This window comes from Hydra vulgaris, chromosome 01 (genome assembly GCF_038396675.1).
Source record: "Hydra vulgaris chromosome 01, alternate assembly HydraT2T_AEP".
NCBI classification, from domain to species: Eukaryota; Metazoa; Cnidaria; class Hydrozoa; order Anthoathecata; family Hydridae; genus Hydra; species Hydra vulgaris.
In genome coordinates this window covers 15948947-15975000 of record NC_088920.1, presented here as the reverse complement: position 1 = coordinate 15975000, position 26054 = coordinate 15948947, and the positions used below count along the sequence as shown (strand labels likewise).

Genomic DNA, 26054 nt, shown 5'->3' with positions numbered 1-26054 from the left:
CGTCAGTTTAAAAAAATTAATATTAAATATAGAAAACTTGAAAAGACTCCAAAATACACTATAGAACAACAAATGAAGGCAAAGAAAAGAAGCAGGAAACTAGTTAACCATTTCTATAACACAAAATCGCTTCAAGTCATCGATGACGAAAAACACTTTTGTTTTGCAGAGGACAACATGCCTGGAAATTCTGGATACAAAATAAATAGTTAAAGTCTCCCTGATTCTTGTGAATAAATGGAAGAAGTCATTTTTCTAAACATTCATTAATATAGATTGATGAATTGATCGCTACAGCCTTGGAAGTGCGAAACAATTTCTCGGACGTACCAAGTTCAGATATGGCTATCCACATTAATAACTTTTTTGGAAATTTCTCTTTTCCTATAAAATGAACACTTTCTGGGCATGTCTTTTTGTTGTTTGTGTACACAAACAACAAAAAGACATGCCCAGAAAGTGTTCATTTTATAGGAAAAGAGAAATTTCCAAAAAAGTTATTAATGTGGATAGCCATATCTGAACTTGGTACGTCCGAGAAATTGTTTCGCACTTCCAAGGCTGTAGCGATCAATTCATCAATCTATATTAATGAATGTTTAGAAAAATGACTTCTTCCATTTATTCACAAGAATCAGGGAGACTTTAACTATTTATTTTGGCCAGATTTAGCAAGTTCTCATTATTCTAAAGATTCTCTAAATTAGATGAACCAATATGCCTATTACGTTGATAAAGAATCCAATCCCCCAAATGTACCTCAAGCACAACCAATTGAAAATTTTTAGGGACATTTGGCACAGAAGGTTAACGAGGGAGATTGGCAAGCTCCAACATATCAACTTTTGATTGATCGCATTAAATTGAAACTACAAGAAATTGATTTAAACTTTTTACAGTCGCATATGAAAGGCATCAGAGCAAAATTGAGATCAATTGCAGATGGTGGTGTTTTTTCATATAAAAAATAATATATTTTTATTAAAAGATAAATGCTTTATTTAAAAAAAATATAATAGTAGTTTGTTTTTTTATTTATGAACAAATTATTGTTTTTATTTTGTCCGATAACTTTCGCTTCACTCGTTATGTGTGTGTACACCTATATACATGTAAATGATATATAAACATATATACATGATATATAAATATGCAAGCATATGAAGACCTCAGGACAAATACTTTAATGTTCAAAAAGTTTTATATGAGTGCCACGACATAAACCTGGCGGTCTCTTTGTTTCACAGTGTTCAACATAATCACTTATCTTAGATGTAATACAAATTGAAGGGTACAATTTTACAGAATTTTTAAAGTGATCTATTTAAAGTATTTGGTACTTAACGGTGCTTTAAATAAAAAAATACAACAAACGTTCAATACTTTAATTACCTTTTTTTAAATGCTTAGAGATAATAAAAGTACACTAAAATATTTTTTATTTCTGATCTAAAAAAACGTATGAAAATTAAATATTGTCTGAGAGTATGGATAAAAATCAATGTTTTTTGGCAATAGTCATTTTCTATGAATACTTTTTTCGACCTGTACAAGTTTTATTGATTCGACTCTAGCTGTTTAATTTATTTTAAATAAATTATGGAGTTGTAAAGAATTAAAAAAAAATGATAAACTTTTTTGTAAATGTCTATTTCTCTTTGTACTGGAAGAAAAATAAAATTATTCTAACACAGAAAATTAATCTAATCTAACTTTAATACTGCAATAATAAGTTTATTGCAGCAATGTTCGAGGAATCTATTGTTCCTATGAAGCTGGCATGGTATAAGGGGTCGTCCACATAGTACGTATGCTCTTAAGGGAGAGGAATCTTCAGAAAGCGTACAAAAGCGTATTGGGAGGGGGAGGCTTTAATTTAAAAATACATACGCACTAATTAAAAAAAATTCCTTCGTTATGTTCATTTTTCCAATTTATCACAATTTTTATGTATTTGTTAAGAAATAAATCTTTTGAATAACTATCAACATTAAACAATTATACCGTATATTTGTCATACGGTGTTTTACAGGCTTACTACAGCTTGTATATCAATTTGCAATTATATATTAATATGTTACTTGTATATCAATTTGTTATCTTTCTTTTTTTGTTTTTATTTCAAACCAAATTTATTATCTTTTTTTTTATTTTTTTATACTCATTGTAGTATATAAGAAATTAAATCTACATTTCAGTAAAATTGATTACAGATCAGATAAAAGCGCTTTAAACGGACAATGTAACCGCATCTATAGCTGATTATATTTTACTTCAAACCGGATTTAAATGTAGTTCAACACTGAAAAAAAGTAGTGGTTAATCAACTAAACAAAACTTTTTTTGATATTCGTATTTTACTTTTTCATAGACATATTGAGTTTTTCATATACATATAGACTATATTAAAGATACATTACATCTTTAGTCAAATTTGTGGCGAAAAACGTACTTATCAGACAATTTTTCCCAACAAAAAGTAATTATTTATCAAACGTATTTTAAAACTATATTTGCTTCTCAATGCATTTGAAAGATTTATAAATGCTTATTTTGAACACTTGTACCCATTCTTTGGATCCCAGTGAAATGAAATCTTGTAAAAGTACCCCTAGAATATATATATATATATAAAGACTGTCGCAAAAAATTATGCATTTAAAATTAAGTTTCCTCCTAAGTAAAAATTTTTCAATAAACTACAAATTTAAAAAGATATAGCTCAAAATAAGTGGAAAAAATTAAACTTAAAATTGACTAAAACTCCACTAGCACCTCAAGCATTTATAAATCAAACAATGATCACACTTAAATGAAGTAAATTCTGATCAACACTAATAACTATATAACTGTCATTGAATTCTAACACAAATATTGAATTCTAACACAATTTAATATACTACAACTTAAAGAAAAACTTTTATTTAAATTCCCTTTAAAAAACTTCCCAAGCGTTGTCAAACTTAAGAAATATAAAAATGCAAAGTATATCATTTAGAAAACAAAAGATATAAAAAAATTGTTTTTTTTTTTAAGTGAAATAATAAAATTACAAAGCTAGAAAAAATCTTTAACTAACAAAAGTACTTCTTTGCCCTAAATAATCTGCTATTGACGGAAACTTCTAACTTAAAGAAAGGTAAAAATTTCAATATAATTTATATTTTATTAAACACCTGAATGATTATTAAAAATGACTCACAATAATCGCACAAAATAAGTGAACTTACCCAAAATAGAATACGAAAGGTCAGAACCTTTAGATTCTTTGGTTAAGGTTAAATTTTTTGAAGGACTCAGGTTAACAAGAAACTTTAATAAACTATTTTGACTATTATCAGTTAATCCACAAATCATTGGTAAACAACTCTCCAGCTTTTTATTGGCCATAATCTCTATACTACTTAAACAATTATATGCATAAACAGATGCACAAAACTCCATTATTGTCAAATGTGCGAAATGATAATAACAACCCAGATCTGTTTCAGTCTTTTCTATAAATCCAAAAAAATTGCCTTCATTTTTATCAAAGTCACTAACAAAAGCTCGAAACTCTTCTTCGGAAAAAAACACTTTATTTTTAACAAGCAATTCAAATGCAATTTTACAAATATTTAAAACATATTTTTTATTAGAATCCTTTTCCATGATTTGATAAATCATTTCATTGTTCTTGATGATGTGTTTTTGAAAAAAGTATAAAAAAGTAATTGCATACAAATTTGTCATTGTTACGAAAGAATTTGTATGTTTTGAATCACTTATAATTTTACACATGGAAGATAAATAAAAAGGAACAGATGCCATAGCTTTTGCAATTGGAGACGCCTTTAAAGTTGCTTTTACAACTTCTTTTATAACATGTTTTTTTTCTTTAACATAACTTTCTACATAATGCAATATTCCATTTTCATTAAACCCCATTATTTGAATGCTTAACTTATCACAACGGTCTGTATACATACTTTGGTATTGATCTATTGCATAAACTCTACCAGCAACTAAATGTTTATAATTTCGAATTTCTGCTAAAGCATTAACAATCGGATAGGTACAACTTGAACTTGGTTTTAATAACTCATTAAAATATTTAAACTCATCTAATCCATCAATTATAAACAATGCAGTGTGCTTACTTATATCAAAATCATTTAAAACATCTTCGTAGAAAACACTTATTAACTCATTAATACTAGAAATATTTTCATACTGATTCAACCATCTGCATTCCAAATAAAAAACAAGTTCAACATCTTTCCAAATTAAGTTATTTGACCAATCGAGCAAACACTTTCTAAGCAACCATGTTTTGCCAATACCAGCAATCCCAGATACTAATACAACCGACTTTTTGTTCATTAATAGATCACTGTATGGAATTTGTGTATAACGCATTTGCTTTTCAAAAAATTCCTTTTGTTCAACACTAAAAACAGCAACCATTTGTGTTTTTGCTGCATCAACAATACATAGATCAACAAACTTATGCATTAGATCAACATTTGAAGATGCTTTTAATAGTGGTTGAAGTTCACCAATTTCCCCATAATGTTTAAGATAGAATTTTTTTAGTTCAGCAGAAATCGTTGACAAATCTAAATAAACAAAAAACTTTTAGTATAGCCATCATCAGAATTTTACTAATGTTCATGTTCATGACAATGACAATGATGATCATTATTATTAAAATTTTATTTACACATACAATAGCTACAATTATATACTTGCACAATTATTAAATAGTTATATAATTATATACTTACAAAACAGTTATAACAATGTACTTGACAAAAAATTCCTATAATTTTCTCATAAATCTAATGAAACTAATAATTCTTGCTAATCTAATTTTTATTGATTTCAGAGTAAAGTTGCTTAGTGTTAAAATTATTATATTTAAACAAATTTTGTATTAGTTTTTATATCTGAAAAAGTTATAACTTCAAACTTATAAATAAAGTAAAATTAAAGTAACAAAAAAACTGGTGAGTATTATAAATTAAATAAATTTTATGGATTTGATTTTTATTGATAGTTATAACAATTAAAGTTACATAAAATATTTATCTCTAAATAAAGTTATGACAAAATTCTTACATAAGGATGAAGTTGTTAGTTTCAAAAAACTTAGTTAAAAATGATTTAAAATTATTTATAATTAAAAGTTGGCTTTAACAATGGCGAAGCCAACTTTTTAAATCCATTTTATCATGGTGAGGCTTGCTATTGACTTTCACTAACAACATTTAAAAAGGTCAAGTAAAATCATTATTGCTTCTGTTGCTATAAAAAATAGTTACTTTTCACTGCAATCCCTCAGCAACTTGAAGTCTGGACATCTTTGTGAATGATTTTAAAGATTTAACTAAACTCTTTCGAATATATATATTTTATACAAAGTTCATGATGTTTAATAGCTTATTTGAAAACGTAGAGAACCATCGAATCTAAAAATATTCTTTCAACTCAATCAATTGAAGGTTACCTTCGGCTCTGATTTCAACATCATTGGATTATCTGTAAAACCCTTTTTTCTTATTTTAACTTGAACAATGAAAATTTTTTCCTTTATCTTAATTTGATAAGCAATGCAAAACCAATGCAAAATTTTTTTTCCAAAATAAAAGGTCATGATAGAAAATAATTGAAGATCATGCTTGTTATTACTTCTGTGCAAACATCTGTAGTAGCACATGAAAACTTAAAAAAGACAATGAACAGATTTGTTGTGTCCGACAAAAATGTCCATAAAAAAAAAAATTAAGAAATATAGTTGCTGAATAACATGTAACAAATTGTAAGAAGATTTTACAAGAATATATTTAGATTGTATAAATGCAATATGAATAATTTTTCTGTCGCAGAAAAAAATAGTTTTAAAATATTTTTGATGCGCAAAAAAATAGTAACTATTATTGCGCTAATATTAATTAAAAATAAAACATTTTTTGAAAAAACAAAGCAATCGAAGCACAGGGGCAGAGATACTTATAAATAATCCCCTACTGCATCCACTTGGTTGAGGGAAATAATAATATAGAAATAATAAAAAACTCAAATTTAATCATTGTATTTGGCACACAAAAAATACTACTACATAAAGTTTAAGATCCCATCATTTAATATAAGTTTTTCAATTAAAATAAAAAATAAAAAATAAAAAGAAAAGATGCAGCTTATTATTTTGTTTTCAATGGTTTCTATTTCATGTGAACTGTTTCTGCCAAATAAAAAGTAGTTAAAATAAAATAAAGTTACTTTAATTGTGAAACTCTAAAAAGGTGTCAGTTTCATTTGACAGAAGGTAGCTCCTAGATAGTGATCAAGCAGAACATAAATGACCTTCAGTTCAAGCAGAACATAAATGACCTTCACAGATTGAAAAGCATTATAAACTTCTTCATAAATGACATTCATAGATTGGAAAGCATTCTAAACTAAATGCAGAAATGACTGAAATGAAATTCTATGTAATTGAGATAAATGGTAAACATCAATAAGAAAATAACTAGACAAATAAGAATTTTTAGAGCACTTGAGAACAATCGCGGTAAAAGGGCAAGAACTAGTTGAATGCAGAGAAACACAAAAATGAATTTTATTAGATGGCATAAGAGTTGTTAGCTTTTTAGAGCATGGCCTATTATAGCATTTATAGAAGAAAGAAAGTGAAGCAGCATTTCAAGGATGTGACAATGGTTGAAGTTTAGCTGCAAGAACAGCTAATTATGTTTAGTTATGTTTTCTTGCAGCCAAACTAAACATTATTATATATTGATCTTCAAATTATTATGATCTTCAAATGATGCTCTTTCTCTTATAGATGATGTGCAAAACACAATGTGTTTTTGTACATCATCTAAAAGAAGATCCGCTCCATCATTTGAAGATCCACTCCAGATATGGCAACAGTTTTCCATAAAAGGTTTGATTTAAGATTTTTAGAAATAAAGAATAGAATCTGGACAATAAAGCACAATAAAGACATTAGCAGATGCTAAGTTTCTGATCTTATTCAAAAACTTTGCTTTTAGGTGAGGTAACAAAATCTAAACCATGCAAGAGAGGTGGAATAACACATTTGCCCTTATTAAAGACTATCTAAAAGATTCTTCAAAAGTTCCTGGAGCTTAATTTTTGAGATGAAATACAAGATAAATATACTTTGATTAAAGTTATTACATTTATGACATTTTTACGATAAAATTTGAAAAACTCTTGATATAAATTATTAAATAACGATATATAAAATAGGTTTTAAATAAAGTTAAAATAGAAAATTATACTAATTTTCAATATATTAATAAAAAATTAACAAGAAATAAAAATAAAACCCAAATTTACACACTTAAACCCAAAAGTACCCAAAAAAACATACTGGGCCAAGTTTTTAAAAAAAAAAAAAGTTTTCGCCAACTCTGAATGAAGGTCCTGCTCTCAATAAATATTCAACACACTTAGCTAATAAGTGTTATAAAAAATCGTTGAAACCTAACTGTATCAAACTTTTAAAAAAAATAGTAATTGTTTAGTAAACTTAGGTAAACCAACTATTAAAATTACCTTCATTGGCATAAAATCCTGAAGATATTTCTGATGAATTTGAAATCTCTAAACGATATAATAGAGCTCTCTTTAAAAAAAAACTTTTAAATTAAGTTTAGATGTGGAGCTAATCCAAATAAATCTTTAATTTATGTAAACTATTTTTTTCCATTATTTATAATACAAATGACTTCTTTATAACTTTTTTCAGCTTTAAATTGTTTCACATCACCATTATAAAGTTATAAATTTTATAAAAGTAATATATAAAATGATGTTTTGATATTAAATTTTAATCCTAATGCATGCTATATATATATATATATATATATATATATATATATATATATATATATATATATATATATATATATATATATATATATATATGTATATATATATGTATATATATATATATATATATATATTATATATATATATATATATATATATATATTATGTATGTATATATGTATATATATATATATATATATATATATATATATATATATATATATATATATATATATATATATATATATATATATATATATATACTTGTTTTGCCATAGCAGTCTTCTTTGTCAAGTTTGGTGTTGTAACCACAATTTTGGCATACAAAATGTCATTGTATGCCAACCTTTTGACATTTTGTATGCCAAAAGGTTGGCATACAAAAAACCTTTTGACATTTTGTATGCCAAAAGGTTGGCATACAATGACATTATGTATGCCAAAAGGTTGGCATACAAAATGTCATTGTATGCCAAACTTTTGCTTAACCTTACAATACCACGAACAATCTGAATGTATTAAATACATTCAGATATAATCATTTTATATCTGAATGTATTTAATACTAGAGAAATATATTCTTTAGTATTAAATACATTCAGATATAAAAAGAAACTTGGCAAACAAGGCCACTGTGCAGAGAGTTAAGTAAAGTATGACTGTACCAGGGACAAAAATTTATGAAGAAAAAGGATTTAGTAAGAGTTTTTTTAAAACATTGACATTGATTATTATATATTCTGCATCTTATTTAGTTTTAGTTAAAAAATGAAAACATTGTATTTACTTTTTTTTGGTCTATTAGTTGCTATAAAGTTCATAAAAGTATGAAAGTAATGTTACTGTCAATTAATAACTTTAATAAACAGCATTATTATTAATGGGTATTTTTTGAAATCTGAATTTCTATTTTAAAATATTGACAGTTATGTTGATTCAAGCTAAACTTTGTTTATTTGAATAAGAATCAAAAAAATTGTTTATGTTATTATTTAAAAAGTATTATCATCAACAAGTATTTTTTTTACCAGGTTATATTTAATAAAAAAAATTTAACTCTGAAGGGATCCCCAAGTGCCGAGACAAGTTGTGTTCATTTCATAGATAAACATTAGAAAATAAGTTGAAAGCTAATTAAACTTTCCGAAAAAAATTGTTTTGAATGACATTTTAACAAAAGTATTTGTTATTTAGCAATTATACTTCCGGTTGATAGCCTAATTTTAGGCTCTCAAATCTGCATAGTTTTTTCCATTGCAAAAAAAACATCTGGTTTCGATAATAAATATTTTCGCTCACTGCAGAGTTTTTAAACTCAGCTCAGTTTTAAACAATCTGATTGGGGTTTTCCCCTTCATATTTAATCTGTGGTGGTTACAAAAAACGTTTGCTGTAGCTTGTTTTTGTTTTTTGTGAAATGTATATTAAGTGTTTGAGTTAGAATAAACTTGCATAATAAAAATAGCAATTAAGTGAAGCAAACTTTAAAATTTAAAACACTTTAAAAACACGAGAGGAATATTTTTTATAGAAAATATGTAATCACATTTTTTATATACAACACTAAGTACAATTTATTTAAATTTTGAAAAATTTAAAAATCTTTATTTTTTCAATAAATCAGGAAACTACTTTAAAAATGATCTTATATATATTTTGTTTATAATAATTGATATTTCTAAATCAAGAGACCGCTTTTAAAATGATCTATTACAATTTTTAGATATATATAAAATTGATATAAAAAACTTTGATCTTGTCCTTCAGTCGGAAAGTCACGTGGTATTGGAAAATTTGCTACCATATTGGGTGAGAGAAAACAAATGATGAATTGAGTTAATAAAGGTGGAAAGTTTGTACAAAAAAGCAAACTAAAAAGTTTAGAAAAAGAAATCTCAGTTCCTGAATACTTTGAAAAATTAGATTTTAATGCCGTATATATATTCTAGAACTGTTTATTTAATAAACAGTTCTAGAATGTTCTCTTCTAAGGCTATGAATAATTACGAAGCATTAGATACTTAGAAATATTTTTTCTCAGGTTAGATGTAGGAAGTTCTTCACATAACTTTGAGCTCTAGTTTTATTGTTTTAAAAACCCAACATAACTTTATTACTTAGTCACCAGAGTTGATTCAAAACAACAAAACCAGTTTACAAAACACACACACAGATACATTTATATATCCAGCAACGTATCCAGGCCAATTTTGATACCGTTATACCAGTATGGGCCCCCAAATATTTGCCCAAACTCCATTTAAAACAATTTTATAATAGCACTGAGTTTGTCATAACAACAATTCTTTATAACATATTGTCTTTCTGTTTTTTTTTCTGTGATAAAATTTGTTATGATAATTACAAAATTGTTATCAATTGTTATCAAATAAACATTATTTGCTTAACAACTTTTAAAACAGATTATAAAAGTATTTTAAGTCAATTGGAATGCTTAATTTAACATGTTACAATTAGATTAAAGTGTACATTACAGAATATAGAGTAACAGTGAATGTCAGACTGTAATAGCTTAAACAGACAGTCACATTAAACTATATGAGCTTTAAACTTATTTCAAATAACAGCAAAATTGCATGAAAAATATTTTCAATAACAAAATAAATAAAAGTTTTTTAAAACATAATAACATTATAATAATTGTGCTAAAAACTTGAATCTAAAAAATAAGGGAAGAACAACAAAAAAAAGTTTTGAATGAAAAAAAAAGTTTTGAACAAAAACTTTCAATGATTTGACCTTGTTGTGCAATAAATATGCTATGCAATAAATCTTTCTAGTCCATATATAAGAAGCAATAAAATATTGTTTATTAAATGTTATAGTGATCGCTTGCTAATGAAATGTTGTAGTTATTGCTTATAGAAGCAATAAGGAAAGAAATGTGATTTTATTAAGAATTGTATTAGTAAGTATATAAAGCATGTAAACAAAAATTATCAGGTAATGCTGGCGTTAAAGCTGTCATGTTGGAGTAAATGTTACATTATTTAAGTTAATTATTTATATTTTTATTTGGAAAAACGTAAAATACAAGGGCAAGGAATATTATATTTAAATCTTTTAAATTTGTTTTCTTAATAACAAAAAATAAAGGGTCCCTTTAAAGTAGAGAGGATTTTTCGACCGGTGTGCCCAAATTATTTCTGGATACATCACTGATATCTGTGTGAGTATGTGTGTGTTAATATCTCATTAAATAATTTGTTATAGAAAGTTTAATTGACTTTCAACTTATTTTGCAATGCTTATGTATGATATGAACACAAACCGTCTTGGCATATGGGGATCCCTTTAACAACCATATTAATGTTTATTGATATGTTTTGTTAAAAACAAAAAATAAAGTTTGAAATGTCCTTCACAAAATCAATATGGCGTAAAAACTGTTAAATTTTATATTATTTTATTAAATAGTTTGTTTTATGCACTAAAAACTTTATTATCAAGTTTAATGAACTCAAAATACGTTCTCTAAGATTTTTACAGATATGAACACAACTTGTTTTATGCTTTGAGATCCCATACGGAAAACAAAAAAAAATTATTTCAATTTTGTTTAATTATATTTTTTGAGTAACTGTATATGTATTATCATTTTAAATTAGTATACTCAGCAAACATTTTTTTAGTGGAATTGCAGAGGATCTATATAGGCATTTTTGAATGGCTCATTGGAGTCTTGCTCTTTGGTTACTTAGTGACCATTTGTAGCAGCCGCTAAAAATGGCAAGCCAATAACATTCCAACATGGTTATAGTGGCTAGTCATCAGGTGACCACTTTTAACAGCTGTCACTAATGGTCCACTATATAACCAATAAGCAAAACTACAGTGTATCACCTAAAAGGCCTATATAGGTCAACTGAAATTTTGCTATAGAATGTTTGTTGGGTAGAGTTCTCAACAATTCCTCAGTTTAGTTATCATACTGCAAATAAAAAATATAACAAGATTTCTTTTTTATCTATATCCTAATTAATATTATTTACCAAAATTAATTAACCAATCTAATTCACATATTTTATATAAAACCTTCTATAAAATGTATAATAAATATACCCAAAAAAAAAGAATACCATCAATAAAAAGATTATCAAGTAAAGCTTTAGCAGTATGTTATATTTGTTTTATTAATTTAAATAAAAATTAAAAAAGTACTACAAAACTTATAATCAGATACATATCAAGTGGGTCATTCCATATAAAATGAGCCAAATCTTCCTGGGACCATCTTAGATTTTCCTGACATTTACACCTTTTATAAGTTTTATGGAATCCTAAAAAGGCTTGATGGAAAAAAAGATTTTCCTAAAACTTCAACTCATTATCTTGAAGCATTCTAAAGTTATGGTAATTTGAAAAATAATGTCTTAGCCTATTTCAAGGAATTTATTGTCTTTTTTAAAGAAGTCTCATTTTTAAATCCATATAAATAAAAAAGCAATTATCTTAAAATACTTTAATACTTAAAATTCAATCTAATGGCAGTAATCTACCTCAATTTTCAAAATAATAAAATTTGATTTAACAAAAATAATTATTTTTGGTCATCTTGGATTTTATAGTTTCAATATTATTAAAACAAATAAAAAAAATTTCAATATTAATGAAGCAAATGACAACGGAATACACAAGCGAATGTGAAAAATTTGTTATTTTTTAATATGAGAAAATAGATGGTAGTTATCATTCATGGTAAGTTTTGTACCATTGGATTCAAAATTATAGAAGTTAACCCCCCCCCCCAAAAAAAAAGTCATTAGGCCCATTTTAGAACTCCAAATTACTTGGGTGTCAGGTAAATTTAACATTTGAAACTTTTATGAATGTATTTGCAATGTAAGAAAAAGAAATACAGAAAAATAATTTTGCGACATCTTGTTGCTGCTGAGATATCTGAACCTAAACTTTCTATCCTCATAAGATTCTGGAATTCAAAGTCATCTATTTTGAATTTGGTACATAGTCAATATCTTTAAAATCAATGAACATTTTAATGTAAAAAATTGTTTATTTATTCTATTTTAAACAAGGAATTTAAAAATAACTTTAAAGTTTATTAACTTTAAGTGGGATTAAAAAAAACAGTGGCCAGTAAAATACAGTAAGTATTACTTCATTTCATGATGATGCAATCTTTCTTTCAAGTTTTTAATACGTATGATGCAAAAACATATTACTTTTTAGTAATATGTATTTGCATCTTAGTTTTTGCATATTAATTTTGATAAATGAAATAACATATATTTTTATATCTAGATAAAATAAAAACATAATATTAAAACTATGAACTAAAATGAGTAACAAAAAATATAATATTGGAGTTTTACTAAACCTTGATTGCCGCAAAACTTTGTTAACTAAAATGGTTAGCGAAAGAGTTATTCAAAACTTCACGAAAGAAGAAAAAATAAATGCTCGCATGAAGACGTGATATTATTTTAAACGACTGTAGTTCTATATGTTTTCACCATAAAAAGATGTTTCATGCATGTTTTGAAACTAGACTAAGGTATTGTTGTGACCCATATAAAGTTCATAAAACTAAAGCATTCAGTAAGTAATAGTTGAAAATCTTACAAAAAAAATTTTTTACTGCAAAAATTAAAAGTTAAAATTAATTTTGTTATTTTTTTGTCATTGCTTTATGTTGATAACAAAAAAAAATTTTATGGATGTGTTTCACAAGTTTTATTTTTATACAAGGTTTTAATTTTTTGATAAAAATTGTAGTAATTGAATAGATTGGTTTCAATTTTTTTTTTTTTTGAATCTCTTCAGTCAATCAATAAAAAAACCACTTTAAGAATACAGTTATGCGCGGGTCAAAAACTCTTGTCGTAAGAAAGATATCCTAAGAAAGAACTTGTTGTAAGAAAGATGAAACTATTGAATACAATGATGAAATACATTCATACATTCCGACTGTTTCTGAAACTGCAAATAAAACATTTAGGATGTTCTCTGTTAAAATCAATTTCGAAAATCTATTCGAGACAAACCCAGTTATGGAAAAAAAAAGAAAAAGTTAAAGGAGGTTTCAATTTCTTGCCAAACATTGATTTTAAATTATTTAGGAATTTGCAATAATGAAATTACTATTAGTTGCTCAATGAACAATGAATATTTGAAAAAATCGACAGACCAAGATTTATTTTGTGAAGCCATTAAACAAAAAATTTTTAACAAACAGAAATGAAAAAATAAACCTATTAACATTAACACCAAATAGTTGAAGAATCCAACAAACAACAGAACACTTTTCAATTCAAAAGTAAAATGGGTGAAAAAGCCAGTAAACTAAAGACTACTAAAGGGTATCTTAGGAAAGTGTAAAAAAAATTACTAGAAATAAGATATCAGAAGCACTTAAAAAATTCAAAACATAAAACAAATATCAAGAATTTTTTCTCAGTATGACGAATATTCTCCAATTTGTCCTGGTAATAAAGAGCTTGTTTCAGTTAAAATCTATAGTCAAAAGCAACAAATCCAAAAGCGATTATTACTTATAAATCTTTAAGAGCTACATTAAGAATTTTTAATAACAGGAAAAAAAAAAAGGATTTTTAAAGTTTTGTCAGCTTTGTCCAAAATGGTGTATAACAGTAGATAGTGCATCTGGTGTGCATACAGTTTGTGACTGTTAGGTACAACGAAATTTAAAGTTGATTACTTATAAAGAACCTTATCAAAAACAGCATGTGACATTGAGAATCGCAGCTGTATACTTCATAGTTGTGACTGCCCTAATGTAGAAAACTTAAAACTGTATATAAGTGATATCTTCAATCAACATGGTTTTAAATATGAGGATATAGTGCTGTACAAACAGTGCTTAAAAAAGGAGAACAGTATTAGTTTGGTAACTTTAGAAACTCCATTAGAGGTGTTTCTTGAAGATATTGTCTCTTCAAATAAAAACTTAATAACACTATTTTATTTCAAAGATGCAGCCTATATTCCTCCTTCAAATTCTAAAAGAAAACCTTCAACAAAACAAAATTATTATTTTGCTTGATTTTGCAGAAAATTATAGTTTTATAGCACAAGATGCAGTCCATAGATTTCATTGGAATAATAGCCAAACAATACTACATCCATTTCTTCTATATAACAAAGATTTTGAAAACAAACTCCAAAAGCCAAAAAACTATTGAATAATATCTGACTATATGCAACATGATGTTTATGCTGTTTAGGCATTTTTAGCTAGAGTTTCAGAAGATTTAAAAATTGTCTTGCAGAATTTGACATATATACTTTAGTGATGGCCAATACAAAAACTATAAAACTCTTAGCAATCTATGTCATCATGTTCAAGACCATGGAATACATGCAAAGTGGCATTTTTTTGCAACGAGTCATGGTAAAAGTACATGTGACGGCAATGGTGGGACCGTAAAATGACTTGTAGCAAGGACTAGCCTGTAAAATAACCAAATATTAACTGTCAGTAAAATGTTTAAATGGTGTACTGAAAATATAATAGGTATTAAATTCATTAATATTTCTGAAACTAATATGACAGATTATATAGATAATGCTAAGCTTGATGACCGCTACTATTCTTCTAAAAAATTTCTAGAAATGCGTTCACATCACTGTTTTGAACCACGTAATGATAGAAAGCTAGAAATGAAACGTATATCAGGTGATGCATGTTTTACAACAGTTAATGCAACTAATAATGAAGCAGACAATATAATAGACAATATATAATAGGTATTAAATTCATTAATATTTCTGAAACTAATATGACAGATTATATAGATAATGCTAAGCTTGATGACCGCTACTATTCTTCTAAAAAATTTCTAGAAATGCGTTCACATCACTGTTTTGAACCACGTAATGATAGAAAGCTAGAATTGAAACGTATATCAGGTGATGCATGTTTTACAACAGTTAATGCAACTAATAATGAAGCAGACCAGACTTCAGACCGCATAGGTGTTTTGCATGCTGCAATATATCTTGCATGTGCCGATGATAATGAATGGTACATTGGAATTGTACAAGAAATTGCAGATGGTTCAGATATTCATATTAAATTTATGCAACAAAATGGAATAAAATTTAAATAGCCCAGGTGAAAAGGCAAATGTTGGGTTCCTGTTGTAAATGTTTTAGCAAAAGTAAATACTCTTGTTGCACAATGTCAATCAGAAAAAAGCTATCTAATTTCTTAGAAAGAATTTGAAAAAATATTATTAAGTTTTGAAATGCTTAACAAAAATTCTAAGACTATTACTTAGAGAACAAGATTTATACTTTATTATTTTATTTTTTACTTACTTTTATTTAAATTGAAATTTATTTCTTGTTTTTTTTTTTTTGAGTTTTAAATTTATTCATGTATTGGAAAAATATAAGCATATATGTACAGATATCTTTATTTTAAAATTTATTTTTAAATTCCTTGTTTACACAAGAGTTAATAAACAAATACTTATATTTAAATGTTTATTGGTTTTAAAGATATTGGCTATATAATTAATTCAATATGGATGATTCTTATCATGATAGAATCTTATTATGATAGAAAGTTTAAGTTCACATACTGTCATACTGCATCCACTTGGTTAAAGGAAATTAACTAAAAAACAAAAGAAATTCGAATCCAATCATTAATAAAATATTGCTTTCAAATTTTAATATTTATATTATGGCACTCAAAAAATACTAGCACATAAAGTTTAAGATCCTTTCATTTAGCGTAAGCTTTCAATTTTCAGAAAAATAATAAAAAAACAAAAAATGGATGCAGTTTGTTAATTTCTTTTCTATGGTTTCTTTATTATGTGAACCTGCTGAATAAAAAATAACTAAAAAATTTAAAGTTACTTTAATTGAGAAACTCTATTACACTATAAAGTCCATTTGTTATGAGGTAGCTCCTAGATAGTGATAAGGTCAAGCAGAAAAAAAATGATCTTACAATCACAGTTTAGAAAACAATACAAAATAAATGCAGAAATTACTGAAAGGAAATGAAAATTCTATGTAATTGTTAGAAATGGTAAACATCAATAAGAAAAAACTAGGCGAATAATAATTTTTGGAGCACTTGAGTAAATTCACTTAACTTAGATAAACATGACAGTTGTTAAATAAATTTACATATAAAAATGCAACTGAATGAAGTTAAACAATTATTGAATGATAATTAGCTTACATAAAAACAGATACTTTTTGAAAAATTATAAAAGTTTATATTTTATAGAAGTTAGAAAATGTTATAGAAGTAATTAAAAGAAAAAACTATTATTTTACTTAAAAAAAGTTTAAAGTATGTTATAACAACAACACTGTAATAAAAAATATTTCTAAAATTAATGTTTTAATATGTAAAAAAGATTTGTATACTAATAAGATACTATTCAAAAAATTAAGAAAACAGAAAAAAAATCTTTTATTAAAAATTTGGTGCACTTTTTTTTATCATTTTTTATGTGACGGGACTCGTGTCATGATGTGACTTTTTTATGTGACTCATCAAGTGTTAATGTTAATGAAATGATATTAATAAAACAAAAGTTTTTTTTTTAAAAAATAATTCATTTTATTCGAAGATATAAGAGAATCTTTAATGAAGGTTCTATTCTCAATATTCAACACACTTTTCTAATACATTTTATACAAATAAAGTACATTGAAACCGAATTGTAGCAAATATTTTAAGAATATAGTAAATGTTCAGTAAATTTAGATAAACCAAATATTAAAATTACCTTTACTGGCAGAAAATGCTAAACATATTTCTGGTGAATTCGAAGTCTCTAAATAATATAATAAAGTTCTCTTTACAAACAAAAACTTTAAAAATAAGTTTTTATGTGGAGTTAATACAAATAAAACATTAATTTATAAAAAAAAATTTTTTCATTTATATGTTACAAATCTTTTCTTCATAACAACATAACTTTTTTCAGCTTTAAATTGTTTCACAAATACTAAAACTCAAAATTCTATAAAAGTAAAATATAACATGATGTTTTTATTGTCAAAATTATACCCTTATACATATTTTACATACAAACATTTAAAGTATATATTTAATTCTTAACTTCAAACTTTGCAGTACTGCGCTAACATGTTTTGCCAAGTAGCAGTCTTCTTTGTTAAGTTAGGTGTTTCAGAGGTAAAGAGTTGAGAGAGGTTTCTAACCACAATGACACAAAAAGTCATCGTATGCCGACCTTTAACTTATGTTAAATTTATGTGCAATAATTATGAGGGTGAAACTACTGCCAATAAACACTCTGGTAGTCAGGTTTTCAAAAAAGTAACAGCCAATTCTGCAAAATATTTAAATTACAATTGCAAAGTTTCTAACTGGATTCTAGTTAGAAAGTGTGATTCTTTCATGCACAACAGGGCAACTTGGCAACGAGCAAAACATGTTAGACAAGGCTCAAAGAAAATGCACTAATGCTCTTGCCTTTGGGCCAGGCAATATATCTGATTTAAATCCTATCAATCATTTGCTTAGTAAAACCATAAGCAGAGGTTTCTAAATAAAACTTAACATTGCTGGCAGAACTGAGAAAAGCCAGAATAAAAGTGAACATACAACGTGTTTTAAACTGTAATTTTATTTTTTATCTTCAGGGATGATGTTTTTAAATTAAAATGTTTCCTAGTATTAAAAACATTCAGATATAACATGAATCTAGACAAACAAGGTCGCCATGCAGAGAAATAAGTAAAGCATGGCGGTATCAGGGACAAAAATTTATGAAGAAAAAGAATTAACCAAGATTTTTTTTTTCATAAAAATAAAGACATTGGTTATTATATATTCTGCATCAAATTTAGTTTTAGTTATAATGAGTGAAAACAATGACTTGTTTTTTTTCAAAAAAATAAAACATTACTTTCACTTTTTCTGGTCTATTATTTTCTATAAAGTTTATACTACCATGAAAATTATATTTTAAAATATTGATAGTTATTTTTATTCAAGCTAAATTTTATTTATTTGGATGAGGTTCCAAAATTTTGTTCATAATATTATTTAAAATGTATCATCATCAACAAGTTTTTTTTTTTATGAACTCAAAATCTTATTATAAAGTTTAATAAACTCAAAACATATTAACACAACTTGTATAGTGCTCAGAGATCCCGTAAGGAATACAGAAAATAAAATACCACAATTTTGTTTGAAAAATGATTTTTTTTGAATAACTGTAAATTTATTATCAGTTTGAATTTGCATATACACCAACAATTGTTTTAGTGGCTTGCCATTGACTAGCCACTTTTGGCAGCAGTGACAAATAATTCACTGAATAACCAATAAGCAATACTACAATGTGCTGCTCAAAATACTTTTATAGGTAAACTGAAATTCTGCTGAATTTTTAAAGAGTTAAAAACATTTTTTCAGTTTAGATATTAAAACTGCAATTAAAAAAATAACAGGATTTCATTTTTAACTATATCCTTATTAATATTTACCAAGATTAATGAAACCAATCTAATACATATATTTCAAAATAAAAATTTATCATTTTTCATTTACCCCTAGAAAAATGCTTTTTTGTAAAACCTTCTATAAAATGTATGTTCAATATATATGTATACCCGAACTAAAAAAATACCATCAATCATAAGATTGTTAAGTAAAGCATTAGCAGTATAATGTATTTGTTTTATTAAAAAAACTAATCTAAGTATTATAAAAATCATAATAAGATACAAACTAAATATAAGAATTATAACATTAATTTACAATTATCTCTACTTTTGATAAAAATAAAGTGCTATAAAAATCTAAAACCAAAAATACATGTTTATTTTTTTGAATAAATACAAAGTAATATAAACAACCAAAATATGCCCATTTTGGATAGTAACAACATTTTTAGCATATTAAAAATTATGTATCGCATAAAATATATTGTTAAATTCTACATCTTTTGTTAACTTATTAAAAAATTAGCAAAAACATATATAATTATAAACTTGAATGAATATATAAATATCTTAAAAATTTTTATGCAATAATCTACAGCATTGATTGCCAGACAAACTAAATTACACATGATCAAAATAGAAACCTAAAATTGAAACACCATTCAAAAAAGCAGGCTGTTTAGTTTCATATAACTCATCAAACACAAATACTTTTAATAAAGGAAAAAAAACAGAGTTACAAACAATGATTATACATATAAGTTATATAAAGGTGTAAATTAAATCACATCAGTTAAAAAGTATATGAATATCCAATCTTATTTCAGCAAAGTTTTGAGTTGACTCATAATTGCTTCATGTGTGGCCTGAATTTGGAAGCAAACAAGTAAATATATTAACAACTATCTGCAAGACATCTTTTAAGTAACATTTCCCTATGACCCTATAGTAGTATAAAAAGGGCATTCCAGCACTTTTTTTTTTCAATCATTATACTAACCATAATTTCTTAACCTAATATAACTATAATCTTAACTATAATTTATGAGCTAAAATAATATATTAATATAATAATATATTATGGTTACAAACTATGAGCTATTTTTTATACTTTTAAATCAATTTTTAGATTTTTTGGATCCATGTAAATTCAAAAAATTTTTCAAACTTATCAATTCTTTATTATCAACCCATGAGTTGAACGAATCAGGATATCCATACCACTTTACTAATGATTTGTTTTTAAGTTTACGAATAACTTTTTCAATCCTAAATACGTTTTGTTTAGTTTTTTGCATTTCTTGTTCATAAAAAGTACCTTGAATTTCTTTATTCTTTATTCACTCTTATCGTCAGTTATTTTATACGTTGGTGGATCTGTGAACTGAATCTGTGAAACTGTAAAAACTTCTCCAGTCCATCTCGGTGTGTATCCTTTTTCAAACGTTCATTTTTTTTTAGCTATCCTAACTCTATCACCAATTGAAAACTTAGATCTTTCAGACTCTGATCGTACATTTCTATTTAGATTTAACCAAAACAATTTTCATTTTTTTTATCGCTAGCTTCAATGGGTGTCATTTTAATTGAAGAATGCTTTGTGTTGTTGTATTTATTTACCATTTCATCTAAAACGTCAATATATTTTCTAGTAGAATTAGCTGAAAAGTACTTAAACATTTTATCTTTCATTGTTCTATTCCAACGTTCAACTACGCAACTTTTTTCTTCATTTTCAGTTGAATATAACTCAACACCTAGCGCTTTAACATGCTTATTATAAAACTCTAAGCCTTTATCTACCCACATTTTTTGACACTTTCTTTCAACGGGTCTATGATTTTCGTTTGCAAGTTTGTAGTCCAGACTTAAAAGATTTACTTCTTTATGCTCTTCTTTTTTACTGATCGTTTGTAGTTTTTTGAGTAGTTTCAACACCCATCCCAAACTTTGCTTTAGATGATATAATACCTCTTTCAATTCTTTCATGTATTGTAAGATTTTTTATAGAATCCATATCTTCTATCATAATTTTATCAGCTAAATTTCTTTTTGCTGTGTCATCGAAGTATTTATAAGCAAGATCGTGATGGTCAGCTGCATTATCAACTCTATCTATAGATTTACTCCGTTCTTTATATGTGTCAGTAGAAGTTAATTGTTCATCTAAATTAGTACCAGGACCTGCAAAGTTCATTCCAGGTATATGCATTTCACCTGGAAACTTTGACCATGGTAGTTTTTATTTGTTGCTGAGTTAATCGAAATCACTAAATCTCCTCCTGTTTTTGATAATACAAATTGAGTTTTTGTTTTTCCACAAATAGCGCAAGTTCCACTTTGCATATTTCTATTGCTTTTACTCACAACATTTTGCAAGTTTAGTGTATTTGTTTTGTTTCTACATTTAACACAGTACATTTTTATATATAAAGAAATATTTATATACAAAAAATAAAAATCTTAAATATATAAAAATGGATATTATAGATTTGTCATGGAATGCGAATAACAATAAGAGAAATAATAATAAGTTGTTACCTAAGAGTATAAAAGGAATTATTGTTGGAAAGTCGGGTTGTGGAAAAACTACTTTATTATTGAATTTACTTTTGAGACCGGGTTGGTTAGACTATAATAATTTACAAGTTTTTGGAAAATCTCTTTTTCAACCAGAATACAAAATATTAAAACCATCTTTTTAGAAAAAATTACCAAAAGAAATTATTCTTGAACTATTCAAGCTACAAGACCAAATAAAAAAATTAAATGCAAACCCTGAGCTTATAATTGAAGACATTTCAAAAAATTTAAATGAGAAAACAGATATGGAGTGTAAGTTTTTTGAAACAGCAGAAGATGTACCAGATCCTCAAGATCTTCATATTCATAAGAATGATTTGATGATATTTGATGATTTATAATTAACAAAGCAAAATAAGTGTGAAAAATATTATATAAGAGGAAGACATAGTAATGTAGATTGTTTCTATCTTGCACAAAATTATTTTATGTTACTTAGGCAAACTATATGAGAAAATAAAAATTTGATTTGCTTATTTCCACAAGATTCAAAGAATTTAAATCACATTTACAATGATCATGTTTCAAGTGATATGTCAAAAGATGAGTTTAAAAATTTTTGTAAGAAAGCTTGGTCAGAGCCTCATGGATTTGTTATTATAGATCTATCTTCTAATAAAGACTATGGAAAATAAAGAAGACAGAAAATATGAAATGGCTTTAGTTAGTTTACAGACATATTACAGTTTTCCTAATATTAGTTCTTCAAACAACAATTTTAGATATAGATTAGATAATGGATCAACTTGGAAGGATATAAACATTCCAGATGGATGTTATGAACTTAATGATATAAATAAATATATTCAATTGATTATGAAAGGAAACAGCGATGCAAGTTCAGGAGTTGCAAATATTACAATTGGAGGAAATAATAATAATACATTAAGTGCAGCTTTGACTATTGCAGCTGGTTATAAAGTTGATTTTACAACTTCAAATTCAGTTAGAACTGTTTTTGGTTTTAATAGTCAAGTATGTTCATCAGGTTATCATGAATCAGAAAATATTGTAGACATATTAAGTGTTAATAGTATAAGAGTAACAAGAAATATAATAGGATCATCGTATGTAAATGGAGGAAGTGGTAACGTTATATATTCAATTTTTCCAGATGTAGGTCCTGGATATAAAATTGTTGAAAAGCAGAACCCCTTAATTTATTTACCAGTAATACTAAATAAAATATCAAGAATGGAAAATAAACTGATCGATCAAAATGGAAATCTTTTAGATTTACGTCTAGAAGAAGTAAATATCACAGTTCATATTAGAGAAGTATTTAATGTAAGAGAATTATTTAATATATGAAGTATATAAATTGAATTTTTCGTAATTTAAAAAAAAATTACTTTATATCTATATAAAAATGAGTAAATATACTAATATTAAAATAAATATTTCAGAGGGACAATTGAAAAAAATTAAAAAAACAATTGGTGAAGAAGCTAGAATTAAATTAGCCCATTCAGTTTTTAATGGTAATAATGCATTAGCTGTAACAAAAAGGCAATTGAATAAAATTAAGAAAGCATATGAAAATAGTACTGGTGTAATAATTGATTTAAGTAAAGCGTAACTCATTTACAATTCTAAAATAAAGGGTGGATTTCTTGGAGCACTTTTACCTTGACTTGGTACAGCTGGAAGATTTCTATTATCAAGCGTTGCTCCAGCTCTTACAACAGGTTTATTAGCAGGAGTAGGTTCAGTAGCTGGATCAGCTTTGATTGATAAAATTGCTGGAAGAGGTATTGTGTACAGGAAAAAAATGGAACAGCAGTTAAAATGACAGCTGCAAATGACCATGGAGTAAAGGAAGTTCTGTAGGTGATGGTTATTACATACGTAGTGGAAATGGATATACATCAACAGGTGAAGGTTTATTATTAGGAACTTTTACTTTTATGATTTCTTAAAATTTTTTTATAATCTTTATAAAAAGAAATGACAGTACATAAATTTATAAAAAAAACATATATACCAGATGAACTTCCAAAATCAATTCTTCATTCTAAGGTACACAAAGATTTAAAGCATCCTTCAGTATTAATAAATGATAATAAATATGAAATATTTGCACAAAACGACATTACAATAAAATCTCTATCACATCAATATATTCTTATAAAGTTTGGTGTAGTAGTTAATGAAGGTGTTGCGTTAGTTTCATTTAAAGAAGAACTTTAAATTAAAAATGTTAAGTTTACAAAATGTAATATCAGAGTCCGTTGATGATATTGTCGTAAATGTTGTTAATAATTCTGATTCTGATCTATTGATTAAAAAAGGAGTTTATGTTTTGTGAATGTATTGTAAATAATTTAAAAAAATAATATTTAAAAAAATTATTTTTACTTATTAAAATGGAGTTTAATCATAGAGATGTAAAAATAATTTCAGCAATTAATAATTCATTACTAGCAAGCACTATGGCACTTGGAACTATTGGAATTGGCTTTTTAGCAACAATAATTGCAGCACCAGTAGCCAAAGTTGTCTCGTAGTAGAAATAACAGAGAAATACTAGCCCCTATTTTGAGAGATATAAATAGGAAGCGTGAATCAAAAGGAACAGGAGTAGGGACAAAAGTACAAACTATAATTCTTCCTAGCGACCCTAATTCATTAATTGAAAAGCTTAAATTATGTATAGCTGCATGGAAAGCAGGTAACACTGGAGCAAGAAATGACGCTGAATATAAAAAATATATATAGTACATAAAAAAATGCTAATTGTTAATCATAAGAGATATATAAAGAAACATGCTATTGGAGAAAGTGGTATATTCGAAAGTATAAGAGATTTATTTAAACGAATAAAAGCGTCAAATGTAACAATAGTATCATCATGTTGAAGAAGATGGCTGTTACTGATTTAGGAAAAACTGCAATAACTGCAGCTAAATCAGCAGGAAAAGAACTATCAACATCAGCGATAGAAGCTGCTAGAAATGCTGCAGTAGAAAAAAGAAAACAAATAATTGATAAAGCATCTTTAAAAATAGTTTCACATCCTGTTATTAATAAAAAAATTGATGAAATAATTTTAAATTTTGTTGCATCTAATGATATGAATAATAATGGATCTAATTCTTATGGATCCTTCGGATTTAAAAAAAATAATGCAGATGAGGTAACAACAAATATAAATAAATTAATGATGGGTTCTGCAATAAGATTAGTAAAAAAAGTATCAAATGAAAATGCTATAAGAATAGAAGATCTAGTTAAAAAAGGACGCGGCCTTCGACTTGCGTAGGTTTAACTTGCGTAGATTTAATTTGTTAAATAAATGAGCTGCACATAGCTAGATTACATTTACGCGTAGACTTGCTAAATTTTTTATACAGTTTTTTAAGAATTGCCAATCAAAAAAAAAATTTTTTATATTGTATATAAAAAAATAAAATAACAACTTCCGAAGTATTAAATTTTACGGAAATTCCATTTGTAGATAATGGAATTGAAGGAAATGAATTCCATGAATATGAACCAGCAAATGGTGTAAGTCTAAATAGTGGTGGAGATATAAGAATCAACATTGAGCAACAAGATTTGTTCACACTTCCATCTGAGGCTCTTTTCTCTTATTTGAAGGACAACTTGTTAAAGCTGATGGAACAGCTTATGCCTATACACACGCAGAGGCGCTTACAAATATTGGTATTATGCATTTATTTAGTTGAAAAACATACAAATTATCAAACCAAGATATAGAAACTGTTTATTATCCAGGTCAAACAACTACAATGTTAGGAAAGCTTAAATATTCAAATGACTTTCAATTAGAGCAAGGATTAAATCAATTGTAGTATAAAGATAATACAACAACAGCAGTAATTGCAGATAACTCAGGGTTTGCAACAAGACAAGCATACCTAATTCAGAAACCAACTACAAAAGGAATATTTTCATTTTGCGTACCTTTAAGACACATTTTGGATTCTGTGATGATTATGACAAAGTTATTTATGGGCTTAAACAATAACTCTTGTAAGAGATAGTGATGATAACGCAATTTTTAAGCTTGCTGGTGTAGCTGCAGGAAAAGGTTATCTTTGTAAAATATCATTGTTTATGCCACATGTGCAACCAGCAGATGCAGAAAGGTTTAAACTTTATGAGCAAATCAAATCAAAAGTGACAATTCCAGTAAGTTTTCGTCGGCGTCAGTGAGA

General features: G+C 26.3%; 1 protein-coding gene across 1 annotated transcript in view; it reads right to left on the bottom strand.

The window, feature by feature from the left end:
* Positions 1 to 26054, bottom strand: part of LOC136075139 (uncharacterized) — a 55723-nt gene that overhangs the window by 8401 nt on the left and 21268 nt on the right. Inside the window, exons 3-5 of the mRNA XM_065787478.1 lie at positions 17601 to 17648; positions 7567 to 7614; positions 3231 to 4598 (exon numbers count right to left, since the gene is read on the bottom strand). Of these exons, the coding sequence (XP_065643550.1) occupies positions 3231 to 4598; positions 7567 to 7614; positions 17601 to 17648 (1464 nt within the window). The remainder of the gene's footprint in view (positions 1 to 3230; positions 4599 to 7566; positions 7615 to 17600; positions 17649 to 26054) is intronic.